Source organism: Numida meleagris, chromosome 1 (assembly GCF_002078875.1).
Source record: "Numida meleagris isolate 19003 breed g44 Domestic line chromosome 1, NumMel1.0, whole genome shotgun sequence".
NCBI classification, from domain to species: Eukaryota; Metazoa; Chordata; class Aves; order Galliformes; family Numididae; genus Numida; species Numida meleagris.
The window spans coordinates 174,430,277-174,445,857 of record NC_034409.1 but is presented as its reverse complement, the minus strand read 5'-3'; the positions used below and the strand labels follow the sequence as shown (position 1 = coordinate 174,445,857).

The following is a 15,581-nucleotide window of genomic DNA, read 5'->3' as shown; positions in this document are numbered from 1 at the left end:
TACCGGAAACACTGAAAACTGTTAGGAATTTAGACAAGTTCATCAGAGGCAACGTAAAATTTAAAATTAATGTGAACAGGTTTACTACTTCTAGTGTATGATGAAAGTAAGAAAGGGAGAACAACTCCATTTGTTGTAGATACAAGGCTCTCAGTGAGCAACTTGAAACTAGTGTGGGTGGAGTATGGATCTTACAGGTCTAACTTTTCTGTTCTAATACAGTGATAAATAGACTTTTCTGGGGGGCAGTGTTTTTGCAGGTTGTCAAATCCCTTATCCAAAACGAGAATTTTTAACAGAAGAAGAACCAGATGATAAAGGAGACAAAGTAAGTACTGGAAGAACGGTATCATTGCGCTTCACTGGCTTTCACACTATTTCCTGTTTTCATGTTTTTTCATGTACTGCTTTTGAGTTGAAATTTTTCTTTGTGTTTAAACAATTGAGAAGAACCAGCAGCAGCAGCAGGGCAATAACCATACTAATGGAACTGGTCATCCAGGGAACCAAGACAACAGTCACACACAGGGACCCCCACTGAAAAAAGTGAGAGTTGTTCCTCCTACCACTACCTCAGGTGGACTTATTATGACCTCAGACTATCAGGTATTTTTTTTTCTTATATTGCGCGTTTGATTCTCATGTTCACAACAATATTTCTTCAAGCTAAAAAAGTAATCTTGTAAATGGTATTTTTTTGCATCCATCAGATCAACTGCATTTAGTTGATGGTTTGCCTGTCAATTAATATGCTGTTGCTTCTTAAGTTTGCAGCCCATTTTAAGAAAATTAGGATCAGAAATTATTATAGCTACTGATTATTGCCTTTGTATTAGGCAGTGCTGATTGTGGATCAGGGGCCCGTTATGCTTCTCTCCCTATGACCTAAAAATAACATTTCTTATTTTGACAAGCCTGCAATGCTAGGAGGCAAAGGATATTGCAGTAAACAAGCTGAGTCTGAACAAGAATTTTAGTTGGGCAAATCGGTTGAAAAGCAGAATTTTGGGTGGCAGAGTTGACATGACTGAAAACCAAGTGACGTCTCAGATTGAGTAAGCCCCATGTTACAGATAGGAGGCGACAGGTGGGGTGGTGGCAATGAAGTAAGCGAAGTAAGCGAAGAAGTGTCAAACATTAGGAAATCAAAAGAGTTTGGGGTGGAAAAATATTTGAGTCTTCCCTGGAAATGTAATCTGAATTCATAGGGTTGAACAAGATTGCTCTTTAAGAATTAAAGACAGAACATTTAGTTAAAGCTAGCTAAAGATTACAAAAGAAGAGCAAGGAAGGCTTTTTTATGAAAAATAACGATCTGGAACTCACTTAGATATCCTTATATTCCTTAACAAGACTTAAGAAGAGTCTAAGAACACTGTTTTTTTTCACTAATAAAACTGTTGTTGTCAACTTGCTTTTCAGTTTGATAAGCTGTTTCTCCATAAACACCAGTGGGTGTTGAAATCTTGTGTTTCAGAATTTGTTCATGAGAGTATCAAGTGTCCCAAAAGGCTGCCCGGGCACATTATGAACATGGGTATAGTTTGGGTAGCGTGCAAAACTTGAAAACACATGGAAATGTAAAATAGAGTCATTTTCAGAGCTTTATTGTGAGACCCTTTGTATAAATCCCAATGTGCCTTTGTTCAGTTCATCTCAGGACATCAATAATTTACCAGTTTTCAAGTTGTTCTCCTTGAATTATATGATTTTTAGAGCTGTTTGAAACCGTGGTCAGTCTTAACTACAGTGCAGCAGAGTTGAGTGCTTCTGAATATAAAGATGATCTGTCTTCTAGTTGGATTATGCATCACAACACCCTGTTACTGGAGATGCATCTCTTTCAATTTGTCAAGCTGCAAAGTTGATCATAGTGCTCTTAGCTGGCTCCTTCTACTACTTCTGTGCATTTATTTTTAAGGCAGCATGTGCAGCTGTAACCCTCTTAATCTTCACATCATCTTGAGTCACACATCTGGGGAGTTTGATATGGAGGTTGCATGTATTGTGTCAGGGAGCCCCATTTACTCGCCCTGTTTAAACATCCTTCACCTAATTTTGCTGGTGTAGCTTGGCATTTGGAACAAACTCACGCTTCCATTTTTGTGAGCAAGAGCTGAGGTTGCTACTTCAGAAGTCAGACTCAAATTGCCTTGGCAGGAGTTGAAGTAGTTTTGTGTTCAGTTCATGTTCATCAAAAGTTTTGTGTTCTCTGATAGCTATCCCAGGACTGTAGATGGGGGCAGCCCTTGTCAACAAACTTAATTTCAGAATACTTTTGCCTTGAGGTAGTGATAACAGCTGCTTCACTCTCTCAAGAGCTCTTTTTAGTAACCTGACTGCTCCTAATTAGTAGTTTTGCTCTCTCTTCAGGAGGCAAAACACTTGGTTCTTTAAAAAAATCAATGAACAAACGACAACTACAACAAAAAGAAAACAGAAAGCCTCTGTTCTTCCTCCCCTCACCCCGTCCTTTCAGTCTTGCATGAAGGAAATGGGTTTTGCTCTGATTAAGTTATCTGGAAAATACGGTAAGCGAAGAGAGGAGATGTGCACTTACTGGCACTGGAACAAAAGCAGTTAAATGCTGCCCATTGGCGGTTTCAGGTGTCCCTGAAAACATTCCTCAAATTTCTTACTTTTGATCCTGCAACTCAAAGAGACAGCAAACAAATCTTACAATACAGCCCTCTGTTTTAATCAAACACCTATTCTTTGTTCTTCATTTCATTTGTTGAAGTTCCCCTCACGAAGAAGGATTGCCATCTCCTGGGCAGGACAAACTACAACAGTTTCCACTTAGAAACCAAAGTACTCTCTGCAGGGCAAGTTGACCTTCTAATTTTTTTCTGCTATGCATAAAAATAGTAGACACATAGCATACAGACATCCTTGCCTTCTCCTTATATTTGAGACATGACACTTCTGAAGCTGATGTGACTAAATGAACTGGAGCAGTTCCAGTACTCTGCACTTTTGCTAGCAATAACCCTCAAGGTGCTTAATGGTATGTAAAGAGTACTGGCTATTTACATCTTGTCTTAAAACAAAAGCTGTTTGTTGCACTAGGTTCCATGAAAAACATGACTTCTTTAATTAGCCCCCTCTTATAAAAGAAAATCAGTTATAGAAGGAGAGATGCAGAACAAAAATTGTGAGTTTTTAAATGGCAATACTTGTGATATTTTCCAGTTTCCTATGTACAAGAGCCACACTTGAGCAAAAAGACTACTGAGGTTTTTTTTTTCTCTCTTGTCCTGTGTTCGCTCTATGAAGAGGGGTGACCCAGAATTTTAACACTTCCACTGAATCCATCTATACCCAGAGTTTTAACACTTCCACTGAATCCATCTATACCCAGAGTTTTAACACTTCCACTGAATCCATCTATAAAGAGCGAAGGCAGACGTCATAGAAGTTCTGTCACTGTGTTAATGGTGAAGCTCAGCAGTGCTGATGTGTTCCCGCTGTCACTAAGTGCTGCTCTTTCCATTTCTTCTTCTTTACACTATGCACCTCCAGAGAATTAGCTCCATCCAGTGAGCATATGTTAATAAGTAGAGTTTGGCTTTTGATTTTTCCATGCTGTCATCTCAACATCCCAATTATAGTTTCTGCTCTAAATGCCAAATGGCAGATAAGAAGCAAACAAACAAACAAAAAAGCCGAAAACCAATGCTGTTATGTTGTGTTCCAGCTGATGAAATTGTTAAAGCTATTTTAATATTTTACTTTTTCAGGACAGTGTTTAACCTTAGTTTAGTGTATTCAGATCTCGGTAGCTACACCTTGGCCCTGGAGTACTCGCTATGGAGAAGTTTCCCAGACCTTTAGTAGGAGCTGCTTTTGCTAACATATGTCTTGTGGTATCAAGAGTTCAGGAGTTGCACAGCAGTTTCCAAAACCTTTGATTTTTGTGTGTGTAAACCTTAATGTTTACTTGAAACAGCACAGTAGTTTAATGAGATTGTGTAGTGCGTTAAATGCTAACAAGTGATCATATGCTTACATTGAAAGTCCTGCATGCAGTCCTTCCCCTTCATAGTTCCAGTTGTGTAAATAACTGACTTCAAGGCTGGAATTTTATTAGACAGCTGCTGACTTGCTCAGATCTTCTTGCGATGATAAATGTTCCACTTGGTAAATAGTCATAGAAATGCCGGGTGAAAGGGGCCTCTGGAGACCATCTAGTCCAATGCTCCGCTTGAAGCAGGACTGTTGCTTAGGCTGAATCAGGCCAGCTGAGGCTTTATGTATCTGAGTCTTGGAAAATTCCATAGACAACCACAGAGACTTCACCACGTCCCCGGACAAGTTGTCCTAGTGTTATGCTGGCCTCCTACTGTATATTTTTTCCCTAATGTCCAACCTGAACCTCCCAAGCCCCAGCCTGTGACGATTTTCCCTATATATATGTCCTCTACTGAGAGGAGCTTGGCTATCTTTAACCCTCCTTCAAGGACTTGTAAGGCTGCTAGATGGCCCCTTAGCCTAAACACTCATCGTTTTCTAGCCCGTGCTCCCAGGCCAGGCAGAAGGGTGGTGAGCACATCCTTTGTATCAGAAGGTCTGAGTGATTCTGACTGGCACATCAGCAGTGAGATGCACAGATCTGAGCTCCAGCCCCAAAATGCTTTCTTGGTAGGGTAAGGGAGCAAGTGGAGAAGCCCCCGATGTGGCCGATAGTAGCTTTCTGTAACATGCAGCTGTGCCGTATCTATTTAGAGGGCTGAGCTGGGGTTTGGCCCTGATGGGTGTAGATTCCCAAAAGGTAATCCAGGGTGAACGACTGACTGGTGGTAGTATTGCCTTTCTTATCTACTATTCCTGATGTTCACATCTGTCCCTGCTGTAATCAGAATAAGTGAGAAGAGTATAGAGACTGCAGCTGCTTTAGGACTGCATGTCCTTGGTACCTTTTGAAGAAGCAACCCTGTAGACCAAGCTGCCCCTGCTAAGAAGGATTCTAAGAAGGGTTTTCTCTGCTTTCACCCCTTTCCAGCGTTCCAATCCCCATGCTGCCTACCCCAACCCCGGACCAAGCACATCGCAGCCACAGAGCAGCATGGGATATTCAACTACCTCCCAGCAGCCTCCACAGTACTCACATCAGACACATCGGTACTGAGCTGCATCCGAATAATGTCAGTGCACTGTTGCTAATGCTGCAGGACTGCGCAGCTGCCTGCCTGGAACCTGGCCTGGGCCACAAGAATGTACTGTACAACCACACCTTCAACACGTCTGATCGCCAAGTTCCACCACCTTTCACAGAATGGAGTAGTGGCTCCCAAATTGTACCTGTTTTTGGGTTAGACTTGAAAAGAAAGTGCTAGCACAGTTTGTGTTGTGGATATGCTACTTCCATAGTTTACTTGACATGGTTCAGACTGACCGATGCCTTTTTGTTCAGTGACAGTCTGTAGCAGTTGAAGCTGTGAAATGTGCTAGGGGCAAGCATTTTTGTTGTCGTATGTGGTGAATTCTCTCGATGTAACAACTTTATCTGACCAATAGTACACGACATCTTTGAACTGGTACTTGAAGCATACAGTAGGTGTTAACATGGCAAAAAAGCAAAATAACCGTGACTCCAACTGAAATGATTTTGATATACATTTATTTTTAGTGACTTTTGTGGGTTGGTTCATTTTCCACGTAGGTCAGTGTTTTATGACCAACACAATTGCTACGATGATGTTTTTTTAAGAACATGAAAACGTTTGCATTTTTTCCAGCAATTACAAACGTCCCAAAGATTAATTTCCAGCATAAGTTTTTGGTTTTGTTTTTAAATCTATGACTTGACTGGTATTAAAGCTGCTATTTGATAGTAAAATAAGTATGTTGTCATTGATATAAACATGTTTGGTTCAGCAAACAAGTGAAAATGATTGTCATAGACAGTGTTTTATTTTTTTCCTGTTGGTGTTAATGATTTGTGAGCATGCTTTGGGATTAAAAAAGCATGAGTGATATTTCCTAAAGAGGTGTGGCATCCGTTCAGATATTTCGTCATGATTTTTGAGAACCAGCTTGGTGTTGTGGATTTTAAATTTCCTTCAGTTACTTCTTTTTTTTAAAAAAACATCCGCACGTTGATTAGGGATGCCATTCTTACAGCAGAGGATCAAGGTGTTAGGAGAGCCTTAGAATTTATGAGGAAGAACTTACATACAATGTACTGTATCAAACTATTTTACATGAATGACGCAAGTATTCTGAATAAAAAAAAATCGAACATTGTTAAAACAAGGTGTTATGTAATAAATTTATTTTTCATAAATCTGCACATGATCTTTGCCTGTATTCCTTCGATCCACAGCGCCTCCATCTCCCATCATAAATTTATATTGGGTTTTATTTTCAGAAACAGCATTTAACCAGCATTTCTTCTGCTTTTTAAATAGCAGAAAAGATAGATGCCTTCGTAAAATGGCATTACCTCCTGTTGGGTACATCTGGTTGGTCAGCTGGAGGTACACTGAATATGGGTCTACTGCCAGCTGTGTTTTATAGATCAAACCACTCATCTACAAAATCCAGAGACCTTCTTGCTTAAGTAGTTTTTCTAAGGTTTCTGTCCCTTTCTTGTGACCTAATACCATACCATGATTTTATCTTTTGCAGTATATGCAGGATTTTGTCTACAAGTGTTTCATGGAGAGTGAACATCGAGTTGTATGATCTGTTTGTTGTGTGAAAAGGGCAGAGAAGTTTGGCAGAAAAAAAGGAACCAAGTGGGGGCGGAGTGGGGGCAAAGGAGAAACAAATCTGTAGCCAACCCGAAATGCAAACCAAGGGTAAAATTGAGGTGTAGATGAAAGTAGTGGAATGGAGAAGAGGTTTAAGTATTTCAGAGATTTAAGACTAAAGAAAAAAAACAGAGTCCAAAGTTTATGCTGCTTGAGAAAGAGGAAGATACGTTCAGTAATAGTGTGTGATTCATAGTGGGATTAGTAGAGTCTAAGTCTGGCTTTCTCAAGTCTCTGGCATAAACTTAAATATGGACTTGGGAAAGCTGTAAGCTTCTTTCTTCTAGTTTCTTTTCCCATGAAAGCTTTTTCCTCCTTTCCTGAATATTTATGTAGACTTTGAACTTGCACGTTTAGTGGCTCTTACCAGCTACTGAAGGGGTGACGAGTAATGTTTATACAATTTTTACTTTTATTCAAGTTCTATCAGCCTAGATTTTATTTATACTTATGAATGCACGAGAATTAGTATTATTCATATTAATGCAACTCTTATTTGATACCGGTATATTTTGATGTCTCCCATGCTTTGTTTAAAAATAGCAGGCCAACTTTAATTTATTTTTCTAAAGAGATGTGCTCTCAACTGACAAAAAGAGCCCTTGCCATTAGTTTGCACTTGAATTTAATTTTCCTGTTGAAAAGATTATTTGAGATGCAGACACAGGTTATCAACTGATAATAGTAAAACTAAATTATGCCTTACGTGTCATTATAAGTAGTCTGTGCTTCTGTTTGCGGTCATTTCATTCATTCTACTCCATTTGTGTGGACGTATCACGGATTGCTTCAACAAACTGCAGTCCTGCAGGGCAGTCACGTTTTTGTATTGGGCTTGTTCTGATGACTGAGTTGGCTGGTCCTTCTGGAGGGTGAATTTCTTTCTCCAGAATGGTGTAAATAAAAGGTTGTCAGTACTTGGTGTTACCTCTGCCTTTGAGAGAGGGTCTGCCTGGGGGTAGAGTGGCCCTACAGAGAGATCTGGACAGGCTGGATCTCTGGGCTGAAGCCAATGGGATGAGGTTCAACAAGGCCAAGTGCCGGGTCCTGCACTTCAGCCACAACAACCCCAGGCAACGCTACAGGCTTGGGGCAGAGTGGCTGGAAAGTTGTGTGGAGAAAACGGACCTGGGGGTATTAGTCAATGCTCGGCTGAGCATGAGCCAGCAGTGTTCCCAGGTGGCCAAGAAGGCCAATGGCATCCTGGCTTGTATCAGAAATAGTGTTGCCAGTAGGAGTAGGGAAGTCATTATCGCTCTGTACTCAGCCCTAGTGAGGCCCCACCTCGAGTACTGTGTCCAGTTTTGGGCCCCCCACTGCAAAAAAGACATTGAGGCCTTGGAGCGTGTTCAGAGGAGGGCGACGAAGCTGGTGAGGGGTCTGGAGCACAGGCCTTATGAGGAGCGGCTGAGGGAGCTGGGATTGTTCAGTCTGGAGAAGAGGAGGCTCAGGGGAGACCTCATCGCTCTCTATAACTACCTCAAGGGAGGTTGTAGTGAGCTGGGGGTCGGCCTCTTCTCTCTTGTAACTAGTGACAGGACGAGGGGGAATGGCCCCAAGTTGCACCAGGGGAGATTGAGGCTGGACACTAGGAAATACTACTTTTCTGAAAGAGTGGTCAGGCGCTGGAACGGGCTGCCCAGGGAGGTGGTTGAGTCACCGTCCCTGGAGGTGTTCAAGAAACGTTTAGATAAACGTTTAGAAACGTTGAGAGACATGGTTTAGTGGGGTTATTGGTGGTAGGTGGATGGTTGGACTAGGTGATCTTGTAGGTCTTTTCCAACCTAGCTAATTCTATGATTCTATGATTCTATATTTCTACTGCTGCTAAGGCTAATCTTGTCATGTTGGTGACAGTTATAAAATGATCTTTTGCATCAAATAAATTTCTTAATTCTGTCTAAAGGAAGGCTGTAGGCAAGGCGCTAAATTGTTTTCCTGAACTATTCAAAAATAAAAGCATAAATTCCTTCTGTCCCCGTTTTGCTTTGAGGAACTTTTAATGTGAGGGCTAAGGGAAGGTAGGGAAGAAGAAAACACCACTGAGATCGCTGTAATAGAGAAGTTGCAGGCTGGTGAGAGCAGCGAGGCAGCGACAGCTGGCGTGCGAGCTGCAGCTCTCCTTGCACAGCTGAGCACTTATTGTGAGATTCAAGAAGTTCAGAGCTTTTCATTTTTCATCAACAGTTCTCTGGCCAATCTGAGCATATTTCAAACACCTGGAGCTGGGGAGCCAGTTCTTGTTGCTCTGATTAAAGAACAAATTATTTTCCTAGAGTAGGCTTATGCTGAAAGTGGGCTACAGGCTTAACTCGATCATTGGGATAAATACACTTCTGCACTTTGGTTCACCTTGGTACTCGCAGCAAGCCAACGCTCTGTGAAACAGAACTTACGGCAGTCAGACTTTATTGTACCTGCTAAGGACACATCTCTCTAAGAGAAAATAGATGTTTTTGCAAAGACCCTTTTTGGAGAAGGTTTCAGAGTTAATGGAGGTGGGAGGAGCAGCAGAGGAAGGAAATGAGACCCTTTCTGCCCTTTGCTTTCCTGTGTCTGTGTATAGGAATTGAAAAACACTCCATGTACTCAACAGAGCTGCCAAGGCAGTGCCCTGCTGGGTGGCAGGCAGTGCTCAGGTTGGGCTTTCCTTCAGTTTGCTTTTTCCTTCTTTCTGGGGGGCATGGCTGAGTCGAGCCTGCTATGGGTTGGGAGGATTCATGTGGAAGTGGCAGGTTCCTCCTTAGCAGGCTGCGCAGGAGTGGTGGGTGCAAACACCACTTCCCTTTCTCTCTATAGTGCATGACCTTAATACTCTGAAAGAACAAGAAAGAGCAAGTGCCTTCATACTCTTGTGCTGAGGGTCATGAGCAGCCCAAATGTCTCATCAGCGACCTTGTAGCTTTGCACAGAGCCTTCTCCAAAACACTAAGCAACATGTTTCTGTGAGACTTCATTGCCCCTTAGCGTGGTGTTTGATACAAAGCAATGGAAACTGAACTCCATTGCCAACTGAAGTGAGAAGACAGCAGCAAAGCATGAGTGGAGCACGAGTGCCATGTCATGCTGAACCATCTGAAGATGTATCAAAAAGGACCTTGGAAGCTCTTCCTATTTTTTTCATCTTGTGGTTTGTCTCTTGCCTGCTCAGACCCAAGTGTAAGTGGTAATGAGAGCGAGGGCTTGGGGTCAGTTGCACGTGGAGGTTTTATGGGAAGAAATTACTTGTGCTGTTCCCCCGTGTCCATTGATTCCTTTCTGAAATTGTTCCCTAAACAATGAGCCACTTCTTCTGCCTCTTCCCAGGCTCATCCTGGCTCTGCTGAAAGGCTTGACCTTTCATGTGTGGTGACTACTCGTGATTTTATGGGCACTGTTAGGCAGTTTGACTGCCACCAACTGGGATAATTGGGATAATTGGGGAGGAGGAGCTTGTATTGGTTATTGCCTTTCAAAATGGAAAGGCACAGATTGTTTCTTGGAGCCCACTGTGAAGTTGCAGGCCTGCCATTTGGACAAAATGTTGTTGCTATTATAAGTTGAGAGTATTTTCTGTGGAAGGACTGACTAATGTGGCGCTCCCCGCATGCTGCTTTAGTTACACCTCTGAATGGAGTCATCCTTTTGTCAGGTAGCATAACCATCTCAGCATCTTCCTTGAGGTTGAATAGTAACAGACCTTCAGGAAGCTGCTTGTGAGGCAGTTTAATAGCTGATATCCCCTGAAACTAAGGTGAATAAACTTAGTTCAGCATAATTTCTAGTCACAGCTATGGATAAAGAACATACTTTGTGAACACGGCAGGCATCTGAATGACAGGATGTACAAACTGCTTGAGCAGCGTGGAGGCAGACTGCAGGTGCTTATCCCCTGAAAGCGAATCAAATGCAGCTGCTTCTTCCACCAGGGCTGCTGTGGTAAGTTCTTCACAGGAACTTAAAGCAACCTGTATTTTGGCTGGCTTCAGCAAGCTGTCCCTGAGCAGTTAGGAGGGTCCTGTGCTGTGAAGCTTGGCACTGGTGTCAGTGAGGCTGTTGCCCTGGGGCAGCGCACCAGCTCAGGACATGAACCCAGGACGTGAACATGGATGGGCTCCACCTCAGCTCAAACTCTCCCGTATCGCAAGGTGCCAAGCAGTACATCCCAGCCTGCCATGGTCGGTGTCTTTCCTTGGCTAATTAGCCTTTGCATTTCAGGCCTTACTTAGGGACAGCACACCCTACAGCCACATGAGATGGAGGAGGGGTGTTGATGCAGGAGAGCCTGTTATTTAGGCAGCGCAGCACACATTGTGTGTCATTCCATGCCTCCACAAGCAGTGGGGACATGCTCCTGCTTTCTTGAAAGTTTGCTGCTGCAGCTGGGGGTGTGGCTGTGTGTTGGCCACATGCTCCTGAGGATATGTCACATTGCTCACACATCCAGCGTACCCTGGGGAAAGCCTCCCCACAGGTAACTTCTATGTCTGGGTGCCAGCAGCAGTCACCTCAGCACTGTGTGGGCTGAGGCGTGCTTATCTCCACAAAGACAGTTCCCACGTGGCTCAGGCACTCCTCATGTCCTGTGCACAGGGTCTGGGCTTCACCCTGGTGCTCTGTCCTGTGTGTTCTGCAGAAGATTGGGAAAAGGTGAGAGGGGTTGATGCTGCAGCCTGGAAACTTAGAAATCCCTTTAGAAGCTACCCGTGTGTCCTACCTCCTTGCAGGTATGTGGGATAGCCATGCATTATATTTGCATGCTGGACAAAACCAGCTGTTGTGAAACATCCCCATCATTGCTCAGCTGGGCAAGCTGGTGACATTTGAAGAGCAGCCTGCATGTCCAGTGTCATAGGTAGGTGGATGCAGTAATGTGTCCACAGTCTGGGGCTGATGAGCAGTTGCTGGGTCAGGTCTCATGAGGTTCAACAAGTCCAAGGGCAGCATCTTGCACCTTGGTCATGGCAATCTCTGCTATCAGTAGAAGCTGGGGGCTGGAAGGATGGAGCACAGCCCTGCCAAAAAGGACCTGGGGGTACTGGTGGATGGCAGCTGGACATGAGCAGCTATGTGCCTTTGAAGCTCAGAAAGCCAACTGTATCCTGGGCTGCATCCAAAGCAGCGTGGCCAGCAGGGCGAGGGAGTGATCCTGCCTCTCTGCACTGTGCTGTGAGACCTCACCTGGAGTACTGCATCCAGATGTGGAGTCCTCAGTACAGGAGAGACATGGAGCTGTTGGAGCACATCCAGAGGAGGGGCACAAAAATGATCCAAGGGATGGAACACCTCCCTGCGAGGACAGGCTGAGAGCTGGGGCTGTTCAGCCTGGAGAAGAGAAGGCTGTGAGGTGACCTGAGAGCAGCCTTTTGTTATCTAAAGGGCGGCTGTAAGAAAGAAGGGGACGGACTCTTTAGCAGGGTGTGTTGTGATAGGATAAGGGGAAATGGTTTCACATGAAAAGAAGGGAGATTTAGACTGGATGTAAGAAAGAAGTATTTTACAGTGAGGGTGGTGAGGCACTGGCACAGGTTGCCCAGAGAGGTGGTAGTTGCCCTGTCCCTGGAGACGATCAAGGTCCGGCTGGACAGGGCTCTGAGCACCTGATGGAGCTGTAGGTGTCCCTGTTCACTGCAGAGGAGTTGGGGCAAGTGACCTTTTAGGGTTCCTTCCAACTCAGAGATTCCATTATCTCATAAAACCTCGGCTTGGTGGGCACAGAGGTGGGGCTGTTGTCGGCCATCATGCCTGGTGGGCAGCAGCACATCACACTGGATCACAGCAAGCCAGTGGATGGAGAAAGGCTGTTGGGTTGCACAGGCCGCACAGCTCTGTGTGGCTCAGCCCATGGGTGCAGGAGTTGTGTGGGAGCAATTCAAAGTGCCACGCGACCTGCTGCCACAGGTCCAGTCTGCTGGGAAGAGAGAGGAAATCCCTCACAGAAAATCTGATCAGAGCAGGGACAGTGGGTGCTGTGCTCACTTTCAAGAGTGGGCACCTGAAGTCAGACACCAAGTTTGCCCAAGCAGGGTCTCAAGGAGACAAGACAGGGTGCCTGCTCCTGGGGCCGCAGCGTGTGTCATCACTAACACCAGCTCCCTAGTGTGCGTGCCCATGGGCAGCCCCCGTCCCAGTGTCCATGTCCCTCTTGGGAATGAAACACCACTGGTGGGGCTCGGTGCAGTGCAGGGAGTCCTGAGTGGGACATGGGCACAGGCAAAACAGCTCTGCTCTGGCAGAGCTCGGAGGGTTGTCATCAGCGGCGCGGAGTCTGGTTGGAGGCCTCTAACTAGTGGTATTCCCTGGGGGTCGGTGCTGGGTCCTGTCTTGTTCAACATCTTCATCAGCGACCTGAATGAAGGGACAGAGTCCATCCTCAGCAAGTTTGCTGATGATACAAAGCTGGGAGGAGTGGCTGACACACCAGAAGGCTGTGCTGCCATTCAACAAGACCTGGACAGACTGGAGAGCTGCGCAGGGAGGAACCTGATGAGGTTTAACAAGAGCCAAGTGTAGAGTCTTGAACCTGGGGAGGAATAACTGCATGCATCAGTACAGGTTAGAGGATGACCTGCTGGAGAGGAGCTCTGCAGAGAAGGACCTGGGGGTCCTGGTGGACAATAGGTTGGCCATGAGCCAGCAGTGTGCCCTTGTGGCCACTGGTATCCTGGGGTGCATTAAAAAGAGCATGGCCAGCAGGTTGAGGGATGTGATCCTCCTCCTCTACTCTGCACTGGTGAGGCCACATTTAGACTACTGAGTCCAGTTCTGGGCTCCCCAGTTGAAAAAAGACAGCGATCTCCTAGAAGGAATCAGCAGAGGGCCACAAAGGTGAGAAAGGACCTGGAGCATCTCCCGTATGAGGAAAGGCTGAGTAAGCTGGGTCTGTTCAGCCTGGGGAAAAGAAGACAGAGTTTCTACAGATATTTTGCCCATTTTTCAGCAGGCTGAAGAACAGACTGAAAGCACCATCCCTTTTGTATGATTGCAGGAATGATGTCAAAGGCAGCTGATAGTTTCCATAATTCTGTGGATGAACAGAAGTGCACAAAAGGGTGCGTGGTTTTGGGTTTTGTAGCTGTCTGCAGAGGATCAGCACCTACAGGAGGGGTTCTGCACAGCCTTAGGGGGGGACTTTGTGCCTTTACCTTGCAGATCTCAGGCTGAAGCTCAGCTGGGAAAGTGTACTGAATTTATAGCATCAACAGCTTACAGGTGTGGAATCAGGATCCACCAAATAAACAGTCACCAGAACCCCTCGGGGTTTGAATTCAAACAGGATGATGCGATAGGAAAAAAAAACTCACAAAAAAAAAAAAAAAGAGAATTATCAAACCACAAGGCAGGGAAGGAAATAAGCTGAAATGATGTCAACTGTGAAAATACCAAAGGTGAAACCATGGTAAGAAAAGTTAATAGGGATGCAAGAAGAAGAAATAACTAGGGGAAAGGGCAAACTGCTGGTCTGGAGATGCTCAGGAGCCAAACCCATCCCTGTTGTAAGTGTGGTGCTGGCGGAGGCTGTCCCTGGCCATCAGCTGGGCTGGCCTAGGCTGCGGGGCATGGGATGCTCATCCTGGGGCCGTGCGATGCGTAGGGCCTCGAGTTGTGCTACAGAGGTGGAGGAGTGGAGGTGAGTTTGCCTCATGACAGAGGTGCTCTGTTTGGAGTCTTCTTTTGTCACCCTGCCATCTCCTCTCCTCACCACCATCGTGGACATGAGCATGGGACATCAGAGGAGACCCCCAGTGGGCGCAGCCAGAGTCCTCCAGGACTGTGGTTGTGAAATGATGGCCATCCTGGGGAGATGCTGCTGAACCTCAGCAGAGACTTAGGGCCTGAGGTCAGGGCAGCCCCCAGGCTTGTTCCGGGGAGGCAGATGGACCCAGTTCACTCATTCAACATGAGAGCCCAAGCCCCAGCTCCACTGCAGTCCTCCTTCATCCAGCATGGCTTCACCAAGGGCAGATCTTGCCTGACCAATCTTGGTGGCCTTCTACGATGAAGTGACGGCATCGGTGGATGGGAGGAGGGCGATGGATGTCATCTACTTGGACTTCTCCAAAGTCCAAGTGTACCCTCAGCAAGTTTGCAGATGACACCAAGCTGAGCGGTGCAGTCGATACATTGGAAGGAAGGGAAGCCATCCAGAGGGACCTGGACAGGCTGGACAAGTGGGCCCACGAGAACCTAATGAGGTTCAACAAGGCCAAGTGCAGGGTGCTGCACTTGGGCCAGGGCAATCCCAGGTATTTATACAACCTAGGGAAAGAAGTACTTGAAAGCAGCCCTGTGGAGGGGGACTTGGGGGTCCTGGTGGACGAGAAGCTGGACATGAGCCAGCAGTGTGCGCTGTCAGCCCGGAGGGCCAACTGTGTTCTAGGCTGCATTAAAAGAGGAGTGGTCAGCAGGGAGAGGGAGGTGGTGGTCCCCCTCTACTCGGCTCTTGTGAGGCCCCATCTGGAGTACTGTGTCCAGGCCTGGGGGCCCCAGTACAAGAAGGACGTGGAGCTCTTGGAACGAGTGCAGAGGAGGGCGACCAAGATGATCAGAGGGCTGGAGCACCTCTCCTATGAGGAAAGGTTGAGGGAACTGGGCTTGTTTAGTTTGGAGAAGAGAAGGCTCCGGGGAGACCTCATTGTGGCCTTCCAATACTTGAAAGGAGCGTATAAACAGGAGGGGGATCGATTGTTTGTGAGGGTGGATAGTGATAGGACAAGGGGGAATGGTTTTAAACTGAGACAGGGGAGATTTAGGTTAGATATTAGGAGGAAGTTTTTCACACAGAGGGTGGTGACGCACTGGAACAGGTTCCCCAGGGAGGTTGTGGATGCCCCGTCCCTGGAGGCA

General features: G+C 45.8%; 1 protein-coding gene across 3 annotated transcripts in view; it reads left to right on the top strand.

Moving 5' to 3' along the window:
- The window catches only part of CDK8 (cyclin dependent kinase 8), a gene marked incomplete at its 5' end in the record, with an annotated part of 65,123 nt that extends 58,831 nt beyond the window's left edge, over positions 1-6,292 (top strand). The window contains 3 exon segments of one of the 3 annotated variants that reach the window (XM_021379032.1): positions 250-328; positions 451-606; positions 5,003-6,292. In XM_021379032.1, the coding sequence (XP_021234707.1) occupies positions 250-328; positions 451-606; positions 5,003-5,128 (361 nt within the window). 3 annotated transcript variants of the gene reach the window in all.